This window comes from Orbicella faveolata, unplaced genomic scaffold (assembly GCF_042242905.1).
Source record: "Orbicella faveolata isolate gen_17 unplaced genomic scaffold, um_ofav_v1 contig_34, whole genome shotgun sequence".
NCBI classification, from domain to species: Eukaryota; Metazoa; Cnidaria; class Anthozoa; order Scleractinia; family Merulinidae; genus Orbicella; species Orbicella faveolata.
In genome coordinates, this window is record NW_028301563.1 from 11,024,875 (window position 1) to 11,038,131 (window position 13,257).

Genomic DNA, 13,257 nt, shown 5'->3' on the forward strand with positions numbered 1-13,257 from the left:
TTGTTAAGCGGACACTAACTGGTCCCGTAATTGGCGTCTTTTTTGCGTTCGAGCGAAGGGAGAGCGCTCACAATTATTTTTGTGCTTGGTGTCCTGTGCCCGTGCTGGTTGTCCTGCGTACTATTCTGTGGTGGAAGCAAATTTAGCCGTCCCAAAGAGATTGTGGCGCCGCTTCATTATATCGGTCTCTCGAGGAATTAGAAAATGGTGTGGTCACGTCCTGTCCCGTCCATCGAGATCATCCCAAAATTCCAGCTATTCTTCTCTAGTAAGTCGTAATGTTGTTTAAAAGGGTTTATCAAAGTCTTTGGAAGGTGCGTGCGTCTTCTGGCGTATACATTTATTAAAGTGATATCAAACGACAAATAAGCATTTTGCTGTCAACCTTTGCGCCTTCGATGACGAATGACCATGTGGTTTCGGTATGGCGGCATGGCAGTCGGATCGAGACACGCGTTTGTGTGCTCCGTTACCTTTTGTCTTTCGCTCGTCTGTGGTTGTTCAACTGACAACAACAATAACTTTATTTACTCGTGCATTTACAGTTTTTTTTATATACCAGTGAAATGTAAAGACAAAGAAAAAAGTGTACTATATGAGTCTGGAGACTGAAGTAACCATGGGTTTTCTAGTCAGCCTCCAGTTATTATGTTTCCGATGAAGATTTAAGAGAAAAAAAGCTTTTAAGAGAATGAGATATGTACATAAAATTGAGAGTTTGATAGGATTTGACTTTTGTGAGAATCTTTTCACCATTGTTTTGCTCATTCAGTGATGGTACTGAATTTTGGTCACCTTTTAACCTGCGATCAAAGAAAAAGAAGGCCTTATCGCAGTTTGGTCACCTTTGAGACTGCTGCACCTGAATTAATCTTTGGATCAGGTATTACTCTGATCTGGCTACAGGTTAAGTTTCCGAGCGGCTATGTTTTGCTTTCGCCGGCTTTGTAAAGACCACCTCACGAGAAGAGGTTTTTCGACCTTAGTAAGTTTCCCGGCCCCTTGGAGAAATTAAAGCTTGGCTTAATAAATAATTGAACTGAGTAGAGTGCAAATTAATTCCAAATTGATCGAGAAAAACCGTATGATTACTTATTAATAATATAAACATGAAAAAATTCGCGTGGAGGAAGTGCCGGAAGATCTTTCTTGAAGCTATTTTTTCTCATTCGAGAAAACTTTTCTCAAAGTTTCCGCAAAAAATTTTCGTCATCATTTTACGTGATATCATTGGCTTAAAAAATTTCGTATTGTCTTTCAGCCAATCATAATCCAGAGTTACGATGTATAATTTGCACAGGTGTTACACTTTTTACACTGGTGTTACACTTTTTGCACTGATGTTACACTTGGACTGCACTGTTCTCAGCCAATCAGAATCGAATAATTTTTTCATGTATACTATAAATAAGTATGCAAAACTAAATCATGTGAATCATTATATCATGTGACGAAAACTCATTCGAGCATAACAAAGGAACAAGCAGTTCTGAAGTCAGATCCAAAACAGTCTACTTCATCCATGAAAGTTCAATTCTCGTCGTCTGAATCAATAATGGAAGGCCTTCCTTTCATCTGTGGTTGAGGCTAGGTGCAGCTAGTGTAATTCTGTGATGGATTTTCTTTTGAGTTGTGAAACTCTCTCGAGTGCACGATGCCCAGTAGATAGTTTTTCTCTTTTAAATACCCGTTCAATGGCACTCTGCATGATTTTAAGGGATTCCAGCTCGTTATCATTTCCGTTTCTTTTAGTGACCTCGGCGTAAAACTTTATACTCAGGACCTTGTCAAGCTCTCGCGGCACCATTTGTTTCAAGATATTTTCAAGATGGCGGGACTGGCACCAACTTTGGAAGACGGTCGAAAAAAAAAAAACCCTAACGACAACAAAGTTTTGGCAACTGAATAGTTGCAAATTTCGCCACACGATGGCTTTTTGTCTTTCATTTTCCTGAAATTTTACTGGTTACTTTAAACTAACCTTGAAATCTGATTGGTTATATTTTTTTTATTGTCCCATTCTCATTGGCTGAGAAAAAGATGCGATTTAGAGCAAAAAATTGTGCAATTTGTGAATAAATCGCACCGCTGAGAGCCAATCAGATTGCAAGGAAAACCAGTGATTTCAAAATGGATTTATTAAAAATCATAACTACTGACATCATTTTGTATCAGTGACTTATTGCTATATCATCGTTCTTATCATGTTCATGTGAATTTTTTCTTTCAGTATTGCAAAGAATACTCAAGTATGCAGCCAAAATAAGACTTTTTCACCTCCCAGGCGGCTGGGAAGAGGTGCTCAGAAGTCCTGGAAATGTCTACTGGGTGAAAATATTACCTGACGAAGACTTCCCGATAAAACTGCTTTTTAGCTTTGAGATATGGCCATACTGGCGAACATGTTCGTGGAAATGCTTCACCCTAGAAACCTGGATCAACGAATGAGTGGGATCGAGGCTTCGTCGATCATGAAATACTGAAAACTTATCCAGACGAGCAGGGATATATTACTTTATGGGCAAGCCTACTTCATGGCCACTGAGTGACCGGACATTCGTGTTGTTCAATGCCCCTCCCAAAGAAATCGACTGGTTTGGCCAACAAGCTTTTCTGCTGGTCCTGAAGAACGCCTGACACCGGTCAAAACCAGACGGCGCTGATAGCCATGTTAGAGCGACTAACGGAGGCAACTTCTACGTGGCCATTCCAGAAGAAACTGACCCAAATGCAGAGCGGTGCAAAGTCTTCGGTCTCACCAACAATAACTACAACGGATGGTTGCCCAAACAGCGATTTTCGAGGATAGTTACAAGCAAAGTTCCTGCTGCCTTTGATGTCTTAACAAAAACCTGGTTGAGGATTACACGAAATACTTTAAACAAAACTAACATTTTCAGACTTCAGTGGACCCCTTCACTGTACAGTTTGCTCACTCGGTGGATAATTGATAAACTTCAACTTTATTCAGCAGTGCATGTTTAGCTTTCATTTTAGCCCAGCTGACTAGTCCCCAGCCTTTTTCATAAAGTTCGCAGCACGGCGCTCGGTGGGAGCACAAGGTGAGATGGCTAGGGAGAAAGCGACATAAGGAGTCTCTCAGGCCTTCTCCTCTTTTTTAGCTCCTTCCCGTCACCCCTTGCTCCTCAACCTCACGCTTCTCACCTCACGCCGTACCGCGCGTTCTATAAACATGACTGGCCTCGAGTCGGGTAGGTCATTGTGCCTGTAAACGAGCTACAGGATTGAGGAGTCTTTGTTTAAAATATTTGAGTCAGTTTTTTCAATTTTTGATCGAGCAACAAAATATTAGCCCCATAAGCACATAAGCTGATATTTTTTGACTCATCACGCATTCATTCTTTTCCATTCCTCTTTCGTTGGGGTAGGTCCTTTGAGTTCGTCACGCAATCTTAAGAACGTCGTTTACCTTTTGGAAGCACTGATGCGGGACGAGCCAAAACAATGTCTATGCCTAGGAGGTCAGAAAAATATTAACTGACATCATGAAAGTTTCGTAAGGCAATACTTCCTTCAATGTCGCAAGCTACTGCACCTAAAGAGCTAATAAAAAATATACCAATTAGTACATGGCCAAAGGCCTTCTCAGCGCAAAGGTTATGTTAATGGCGAATGAAATAAATTAGCTTGCGACTATTCCAGCTGGGTAAAATAACTTAAAAACACCCCAATGTATTACACTTAAATAAACGCCTCTGCTTACGATGTATTTAGTAAGTAACTGAACTCTTTACAGAATCTGTTAGCTATCGTTTTGGGGATGGACCATAATATTGTTTTTGGGGGGTGGGGTTGATTTCTTTTAGCAACCCCCCCTGTAAAACGACTTGTTTGTTACAATCGCTGCAAAATCGCGCATATCATGTGGAAATCGGCCTAAGCAGCTATTACAATATTTTTTTTACGAAATGCGCTTACTGAACTATCTTTATAGATGAAAGATGTTTGAAAGATGTTTGAACTTTAAGTACAAAACAAAAATACATGCAAAAACAGTATATAACACCTTAATTTCGTTTACAAAACGTATCAGACACATCCTAGATAGAAAATTGTGTCCATATTTCTGAAAAGCTTATGAATCCAAGAGGAAACCAAGTCTACACGTATTGCTGGAAATTTTCGAAAACTTTTGAACCAACCCCTGGAACGAAGTAGACTTTTGTTTTGCTGGAATCGTTCAACTTCATATTTGCTGAAGAAATTGCTACAAAATTGTAAAATAAAAATCCATGAAAAGGTGAAATCCCATTTTTTTCCAACCCCCTAGGATATATGAAAGTCGGTTCGAAAAATTAGGATGTTCAAAAAATTTGGGTCAGACTTCTCAGTAACGTTTTTGACCCTGCTGGAGCTCTCAGCGGGAGGTTAGAATATCTAATCGAGGGTCGATTGCCTCCTCCTGTGACAGGGAGTTTTTCTCATTTCTTTCCAATAAGGTCCTAAAAGGTACCAAGGAAACTCAAAACGGTAGTCAGTTCTGTTGCGAATTTTCATCCCTTAAAGGAAAAACTACCATGCATTCCTGTTGAAATGAGAGTCACTCCAGACGAGAAACAACTACAAGTGTGAGTTGTTGTTGTTTCTATGGAGTTGTCAGGCATAAGCGTTTTTATCCAATCCCGCCAACCTCTTGTTTACTTTATAAATATATTTACAACTATGGATAGGATGTTTTCTCAAAAAACACCCGCGCTTTCAGTAAATTTTACCAAGACAACTCTCAGTTAGTGTTCTCTAGCACGGCCAGAATTGAATTCAGCTTAAATATTTCCATACAAACATCGTTGATACAACTCCGGAGAGAGTCCATTATTATTTTCGCCATCATCTACAGCAGCATTACTCATGGCTAATCTACTCCCTTTGTCTCGAGCAGCTTTGTGTTTCATTTTCACAGCCAGATTGATTGGAACCATCGAGGAGAGGCGAGCATTCCAATAGATTACCACTCGATTGGAGGAAGTCACATACACTAGCGATGGAAGATTCTTTCCGGGCGTGCACGCGTATCGGCCAGCACAGAAAGCCATAACGTTTTCTCCAAACTTAAACTGCACAACATTCTTAAAGCGATCGATAATGTGAGTGTTTCCGTCCCAAGAGCAGGCAGCGATTTCCTCGTTTCCGTCGTTTGTGATGTCAAGTTTTGACAGAGCAAACAGATTGAAGCTGCCCTGTTCAACACGCATCGACCATTGCAGTTTATTACCGTTCATTAGAGTCAAATGACCATCTTGCGTACACAGCGCTAAGTAACTCTCAACTTGTTCTGCTGAATTGGCCCCAGACTGATTGCTATCGCTGTTGTGGCATTTCACGGTAATCAGATTCGTAGCGATATCCTTGTTCCTCCCCCAAACAAGAGGTAACGGTTTCAAGATGGAGTTGGAAGGGGAGCGAGAGAACTGAAGAAATAAAAGAAGCAATACTGGTTGGTCGTAATATCTTTACTTTACTGACGTAATAAATGAAATCCACGTCACAATAGCCACATTGGGGACAGAGAAAAGTGGCCGTTATGGGAAGGTAGGGGTGTAAAATGGCACCTGCTTTTTTGCGGGGGTGCAACATTTTTTTCTAAAGAATACTTATTTTGGCGTATATAAATCAAAATGTTTTATTTAAAAAAGAACTTAACAGGAACAGAGACCAACGACGCGCGGTAGGGATCAAGTTTGGTGACCTTTTACAATGAAAAAAGTGGGGTTTTCTATACACCCTTCGTCAGTCGTAGACTAACTGGCCGTTGTCGAGAGGTTATTTTGGCAGTTAGAACGAGTTTTAGCGGCCGCTGCCGTTGTAGAGAGAGTAAAATAAGTGTGAATGTATGGACTGTAGGCCGGGATCGAAAAAAGTGGCCTTTGTAGAGAGGTGACCGTTAGTCGGGAGGTTCGACTGCATATTTTTTTTCGTGTTTCAGTATCGAGTTATAAAACACGAGTGAAAGACTGGAAAAATGAAAAAACAAAGCCCTATGTAGAACAGACAGCAAAGAAATCAGTAGAGATTTAAGGAAAAATACAGCTGATCATCCAGTTTTACACTAAATATTGAAAGCCGATATTTACGCTACCGCGCGTAAAGTTGACATAAAGATGGTTTTACTCAAAGTTAGCTCAAAAGTTTTAGTCTCTTTAAGGGAACCTTTAAACAAAGCGTATAACTATTTTCGAACTGAGGATGAACGTGTTTAGCTTTTCTGCCAATTGGAGCGTTACACATTCTTAAGATGTTTTTTAAGTTACCATTTTCAATCGTTTAACCTTTTACGGTTGTTTTGTGATGACGTCCAATTATATCGTCCTGAATGACGGAATGCACACGACCATACAACCGAAGTCGTTCTACAATGAACCATGTAATGAAACAAACTCGTCGGTTATTTTTTTAAACATGTCAGGCGCTAAAAGCTTATGGTTATTACTGCATATAACCAAGTTTTTACATATCATACTGTTATAATTTCAAAAAAAAACTGTCAAAAAACTTTCTCTCGTGTTACTCAGCCTGGGGTGTGGTCTTAGCATCATACGTGTTCTAAAAACTTTGGTTTATCTCAGCCCCGTGCCAGGGGGTGGGAGGGGGGGGGGGGGGAACTTGCATATGAAAGGGATGGGGATGCTCGTCGTCTCCCTTAGGGGTGTAAATTTCGGATTTTGGTCTAACTTAGGGTGTTCTGGGTAAAACGCCATCATATGTAGCCCATATGTAGCCCATATGTAGCGCTGAAGTTCTCGTTTTGGGTTTCACGCGAAGAAATATTAAAATATATATATTTAATATGTTTTAAATATGGTCTCTTTTAGGGGTCAAAAAAATCCTCGGTCACACCATGATTGGTCTGCTTTAGGGGTTTAATTCAAAATTTCCAACAAGCATCCCCACCCTTTCATATGCAAATCCCCTCCACCGGAATCTCAGCTTCAACATTCTTGTAAAAAACGCCCTTACAAACTATTTTTTACCAATGACTTGACCTAAATGGCTGATCAAAAGTAAGCTTAAACGCTATGAAGATTTGTTTAGCAACAAACAGCCCCCTTACCTGTTCATTAGGCATTTTTTGTTGGTTTAATTCAAATGATGTCAAGATAGCATAAGTGCCTCCAGGGTACGAGGCAAGGAGATGCCTCATTGCTGCAACATCGAACACCGCAAGAGAACTTATCTGGCAAGGCAATGTCCAATGACTGATAGGAACAAGGCGATATGGAAACATCTGATCTTTCAAGACATTTTCAGACACTTTCTGTTCATTTTGGCAGTTATTTTTCTCTTTTGCTTCCACAATTTCCTGCTGCTTAGATTCTTTCTTGTCAAGTTTATGTGTCGACTTTGCTTCTGTGTGTTCCTGTGTGTCTGATGTGCTGCAATTTTTTCTGACCTCTTCTTTTTCTGTCACAAATTGGAGAAAATTGACCAATTCACTTCAAATCAGAACATTAAGTCATGTAGGAACGTGTTATCAAAACCTCTGTCTCAACTCCAACTTCGTTCCCAGAAGTCATGATTCTTTTGATTAGCACCAAGAATTCGAGACCTCTGGGAGAAATCCCAAGGTGAGACAGCATTTAGTCACAGCGGTTACTCTCTCTACACATGTTCAGAAACCATTATTGAACTTGAATGCATGCACACAATCAAACCAGAACCAGGAATTTCTGGATCTGGATTTTGATATTGACCAGAGCAACCCATGTTCATTAACTACAGAATGAAAACATGCGGGCTCTGGGATGGAGTTCCTCTCAACCTGGACAAAATATACAATGTATGATCCTTTCAATCAACAATGGATATGAGAAATTTTTTTGCTAGTCTTTAGAGTTGTGAATCCTATGGGTCATGAGCTACCTGGGGTGTGAATCTCCAGGGTTGTGAGTCTACAGGGGGTATGAGTCCCCAGGGATGTGACCGGGAGGTGTGATGTCACCAGGAGTGTGAGATTTTAAAAGTAGTGGGTCTTAAGGGATGTGAGTCTTCAGTGGTTTAAGTCTCTAAGGGTGCGAATCTCCATGCCTGGTATAATTCTCCAGCGGTGCAAATCCCCAGGGATAGAAGTCACCAGCAGTGTGAGTCCCTTAGGGGTGCGGCCTACCAATAGCTTAATTCTTTAGGGGTGTAAGTCACCTACAGGGAGGTGAATTCCCATGCATGCAGGTCTCAAGATCTCATAGGTTAGTCCCCACAGGTGCTATTCTCCAGCTGCAAGGATACAAGTCTCCACTGTCCAGGGATGTAAATCCCCAGGGGCATGATTCCCCTGGGGTGTAAATGACCAATGGTTAAAATAGCTGGGGTTGTGAGTCTTCAGAGGTGGAAGTCTCCAACCTTGTTCCCAGGGTCTATCTTCTTTTCTCACCCAGGGGAGGAGGTTTGCGAGTCCCCAGGCATGTGAGTTATCAGGGGTTTTAGTTTTCAGGGGTGTGAATACCCAGGGAGTGAATTCCCAGTGGGATAAGCCTCTATGGTTGATTTACGAGTGGTTTGAGTCTCTTGAAAGGAGTGCAAGTCCCCGTAAACACTTACTCCTGAAGGAGCCTGAGTATATGTTCAGATTACGCACTATGTATATATTATGGCATGGGAAGTGTAGCACCCAAACCACTTCCTCCATCTCCCCTTAGTCAACATATGTAGAGATATTGCGTTACATTATACTGCACATGCCCTAACCTGTGTTATTTTGATCACCAGTTTGATTTCAGCCAATCAGATGCTTTGTATGATTATTTGATTTCGTAACAATTTAAGCACAAGGACCGTCTGCATTTTGGGGGCCTGCATTGTGTGTAACACTGGGCGAATAAATCACTTAAAGCTGTTTCTTTGTTGTACGTTATTACGCATCGATTTTGCTACAACATAGTCTTTTTCACAGTCACAATTATTTGCTCAATTATGAGCGTACAACTTGTACAAAGTCAGCAACCAATATAGAAACTCTGTAGAGCTCTGTCAACAGCATAACCTTTTTAGATCAATGTCAAGACATCTCTTACAAAGAGGATGGAATAAGATCAATATGTTGAAACAGCAACCCAAGTGCTTCCAGGTACTAAATGAGACAGTAGATCATTGGGAAGTAAGTAATGTAAGACCAATACCTATGATGAGGTGATTCTGGACATCAGTTTTTTCTTGACAACCAGTTTCCAGCTTATGGACATAGACAGTTCTGTCAGCATGACCTGTCACTAGTTCCAACCTGCCATCACAATCCACATCTGCTAATGAAAGAATTTTACAATTGGATGGAAGAAGTTGAGAGGAAAGTGGTTTCAATTTCTCCGTGGATGACTCTGGAGTGATCTGAAAACAAAATGCTACACTTGTTAACTAGATGGCAGCACGGACCGTGGTTAGTGGCTTAAAATGTTACATTATATATACTGTGATAACAACATACTAAGCCGTTGTCTGAAAGCCCTTCAGGGTGTATAAGCTGCCACGTAAAATAACGAGATCGTTATTTATTCGCTATTTAAATGCTCCCAATGCTTCTTAAAGAAGACGCGTAAATATGTAAACAAAAAGTGGTTTCTAATAACCAGCATAGATTATATAAGCTTACAGCATAATTATGTGTTTTTATGTCTCATGAAACATTTTTATACGACGAAACCAACAGGCCAGGGAAGTGTTATTGGAAAGGACTTTAAGAAAGTCTAGATTTTTCTAATAACCTACAGTAGCTATTGACAACTTGTATTTCATTATCACTTACGTAAAAAATGTGACACCATCCCTCCGCAGTTATACAGAGAAGCAGATTTTCATCTTGATTCCACAAATCTCCCACTCCAACACAAGTTATCATGCCAAGATGATAACAACTTCGCCATGGTTTAGTTGAACCACTCTTGAATATTGATAATTCGCCATTGATTTGGCCGACAATGAGTTCGCAGTCTCCGTCATTATCAACATCAGCCAGTAACAGGCCTTCATTGAACAAATTATCGGAAACTTCCAGCTGTAGATTCTCGACAAACGAGACCGACCGCGTAGTTCTATTCATAAGTTAAATTTTTACTATTTTAAACCGTGCTTCGACCGCCATTTTGTTTACTACGCATTTGGCACGCCTCCGACACGCCTGCAAAAATCTTTCTTGTCGGGGTACTGGTCGGGGCAGATATCATTTTGGAATTTGTCATGCTTGCCACTGCAAACTCAGACTACATTGATTCGCAAAACGGAGAGCAAAATTCTACAGAAAAATACAACACAATTCGTAGCTATTTTAGAAAATTCTTCTCATTTTCTTGAAATCTCGTAAAAGGAATTTGATTTTGACCTTTCTACACCCTAGAAGGTATCAATGTCATCAGGGCCCGCTTTTCTTTCGCTTTCCTTTTGGTCAGTATCAAGACTTACACTGACCAAAAGGAAAGCGGGCTCTTAGGACGGGTTGTTTTCATTCGATTTTCATTCCAGGTTTGTCCATTGCATTCTATAGTTCCCTGGAATTTAGGTATGGAGGAAAGTTTTCCATCCATTTTAAATTTAAATGTCGGCGGTTATGTATATACAACGACTTTGGACACGTTAACACGCGATCCAAAGTCGATGCTCGGAGCAATGTTCAGTGGACGGCAGAAGATCGCTAAGGACACGAGAGGAAACTACTTCATTGACAGAGACGGAGCACTGTTCCGCCATGTTTTAAACTTTCTACGGACTTCGGAGCTGTGTCTTCCTCAATCATTTGACGAATTTGATCAGCTTATCGCGGAGGCAGATTTTTATCAAGTCGGGGACCTGATTGAAGCGCTGCAAATTTTCCGGGAAGATCGGAGGAGAAACATGCAGCTCAGCGAAGGTCAAGGATCGATCATTGTTTCAGTGGACAGATATCGAAATCAGTTATTGTTAAGCGGCCGGGAAGATCTCATTAAAGAAGTCTTTCAAGGGTATATCAAACAGTCGGAGCTTGTATTAACGTTGCTCCCCGCGCGGGGATATGTGAGGGATTACCGGGTACCCTGGAGGCCCGGAGGTTCCGAGTTGACGAAGGCGGATGCGTTCGATCTATTGTATGGACATGGTTTTGTATTGGAAGGTTGCAACGGTGGTGGTAGTGATGGTGATTTAGCAGGAACACAATTCCAAGAGTATATTTTTGTACGGAAGAATAAACTCTGACAATTTTCATTTTCATTTTTTTTTTACTATACAGGGATATTTTTTTTAGCCCTGAGAATTTAAGTTATGCCATCTATTGCACACGCCCCTTCTTAAAGAAATTGGAGGGAGGAATTTTCAGAGTATCCGTACTTCTTGGACGATTTGTGTTCGTGTCTTGCCAATGTTAACCTGAAGAAATTAGATACATGCATGGCAAACTTCTTTAAAATACCACTTTCATTCATTTTGACAAGGTGAGATTATCCGGCAAGGACAAAGCTAGGACTGTAGTGAAGATTAAAGATAACCGTAACAGTTCCAGGCTTTCATACAATGTGGGGAACAGAGAAAGAATTGTCGGAATCAGAAAGTACCCAAATGAAAATTTTTTGTCCATCCAGGCCTTACTTTCTCTCCAAAACAGGTTGGGGTCTGGGCTGCTCCTCAGATCTACCCCATGCAGTCTGTCAGAATGAGACAAAGTAAGGGAGGCAAATCGGCCTATTGAGAGCTATAAACATTGGATGAAAGAGCTGTTTGCAAATGGTGCAATAAGAGTTAGTGCTCAGAGGTTCCTTTGCTGGTTCTTGTAAGCTTTTGTTCTTCCAATATTTTGTCCATCGCACTTTGAGTCCCTGACTAACCAACCCTAGGTCATTGAGGAAGATACTTCCTATGTAAGTGCCACAGAATAATTTATACCCCAAGAAATTCCACAATAGAGTACAATGGATGACATGTGTTGTGCTCTTGGGCAGCTGTAAATACGTATTATATAACTTTATGTTCATCCTCTTTTTTAGTAAGTATAAATTTCTAGAATTTTGAACCCTAGAATTTGTCATTACATAAAGCCATTTTATTTCTTAGGATGAAAGAATTATTTATTAATCGATGATTTTTAGACTAATATTGGATAATTTCAATAACTCTAGGAATAATAATCGTTTTATTTAGTGTCAATTACAATGATTAATGTATGGTTTAGAGTGCATTTTGTAGTAATTCTCTTGTATTTGAAGTATTTACACACATACATAATATTTCACAGTGTATCACGCTTTTGGCCGAACAGGTCATGTTGAGGAAGAATAATAATTTAAGATAAATAAAATGTAGATCCATTTTGGAGAAGTCGTCATCTTTGCCTTTTGGGAGTGGTAAAAAAAGGGGGAGGGGATTAAAGCCATGCCAGTACCAGCATCTAATTGCTCAAAGACCAAATCAGGAAATTTAGAGCTCTGATGCATAGATAGCCTGCGAACGCGGACGGATTTCCGGCTTTGTTTCATGCTGCCAAAATTTCTCAGCAGCATGAAACAAAAGTCAGAAATCTTTCTGTGTTCCAGGCTAATGCATATACTGACTTGAAACTTTTGTCCAAAAAGAAATGATCTGAGGTCTGAGCTGCCAAAATATACCAACAAATGAAAAAAAAATTGTTATGTGCCAACCTGTTGCCCTCTCCCAGCTGCTCTCCTTCCATCTCCACTCTGCCTCCCCTCTCCCCCACCTTGTGCCTTTGCCACTAACTTTGGAACAGCATTTGAAGTTGGAAAGGTGTATTACATAGTTGGAAGGAAATCAGCAAATTAAGAGACCTACATGGAGCCAATCAGGTGCAATTACTTGTAAACTATTGCCTAATAAAGGACTCTCGATCAACTCTTGATCAGAACTTTGACAAACGTGTTTTTATTTTTTACTTTACCGGTATTTTATTGTTATTTAATTTTTGCTAGCCTTCGTTGCAGGCGGACGTGTCACAAAATCCCCGGTATAGTCGGACTACACCGGCGGTTTAGACTGTCCTGCGACGCAGGCTAGTTTTTCCCAGCCCGCATTTTTTACTCGCATTGTCACACTTCTAGGTCACGCAAACTCGCGCAAGACACGCTATAAGAAAAACAATCAAAGAAGAAATATAAATAACGACTGGTGGATGAAGGGTATCCGATAAAACAGGAAAACGCTCATGGACTGTTTCTGTCTCTCTCCCAGCGAATACACATTTCCAGTGTTTCCTAGAAACCCTGAAAGGGATTTGTTGGAACGAAAGTTGGAACGGGAATAAAATGAACCAATCAAATCGCGGCTTATGTC

The 13,257-nt window shown here is 40.5% G+C and overlaps 2 protein-coding genes and 1 pseudogene across 2 annotated transcripts; 2 read left to right on the forward strand and 1 right to left on the reverse strand.

Moving 5' to 3' along the window:
- Window positions 1-204: 204 nt before the first annotated feature.
- On the forward strand, window positions 205-2,891 carry LOC149104759 (uncharacterized; annotated as a pseudogene).
- Window positions 2,892-2,942: 51 nt separating this feature from the next.
- LOC110065710 (KICSTOR complex protein ITFG2-like) lies at window positions 2,943-10,124 on the reverse strand. The gene is made up of 4 exons (XM_020772868.2): window positions 9,752-10,124; window positions 9,132-9,336; window positions 7,070-7,419; window positions 2,943-5,429 (listed from the first exon to the last, which is right to left on the reverse strand). The coding sequence occupies exons 1-4, from the start codon at window positions 10,043-10,045 to the stop codon at window positions 4,785-4,787; spliced, it is 1,494 nt and encodes a 497-aa protein (XP_020628527.2). The 5' UTR covers window positions 10,046-10,124; the 3' UTR covers window positions 2,943-4,784.
- Window positions 10,125-10,440: 316 nt separating this feature from the next.
- On the forward strand, window positions 10,441-12,288 carry LOC110065711 (BTB/POZ domain-containing protein kctd15-like). Its single transcript, XM_020772869.2, has one exon. It carries the CDS (start codon window positions 10,504-10,506, stop codon window positions 11,170-11,172), a length of 669 nt encoding a protein of 222 aa, XP_020628528.2. The 5' UTR covers window positions 10,441-10,503; the 3' UTR covers window positions 11,173-12,288.
- Window positions 12,289-13,257: the final 969 nt, after the last annotated feature.

Excerpts from the sequence above, each read along its gene's own strand:
- LOC110065711 (XM_020772869.2), top strand. The coding sequence starts at position 10,504 with ATGGAGGAAAGTTTTCCATCCATTTTAAATTTAAATGTCGGCGGTTAT.
- LOC110065710 (XM_020772868.2), bottom strand. The coding sequence starts at position 10,045 with ATGAATAGAACTACGCGGTCGGTCTCGTTTGTCGAGAATCTACAGCTG. Across the intron at positions 9,337-9,751 it reads GATGGTGTCACATTTTTTAC|ATCACTCCAGAGTCATCCAC; the intron begins GTAAGTGATAAT and ends TTTTGTTTTCAG. Across the intron at positions 5,430-7,069 it reads AAAAAATGCCTAATGAACAG|TTCTCTCGCTCCCCTTCCAA; the intron begins GTAAGGGGGCTG and ends TTATTTCTTCAG.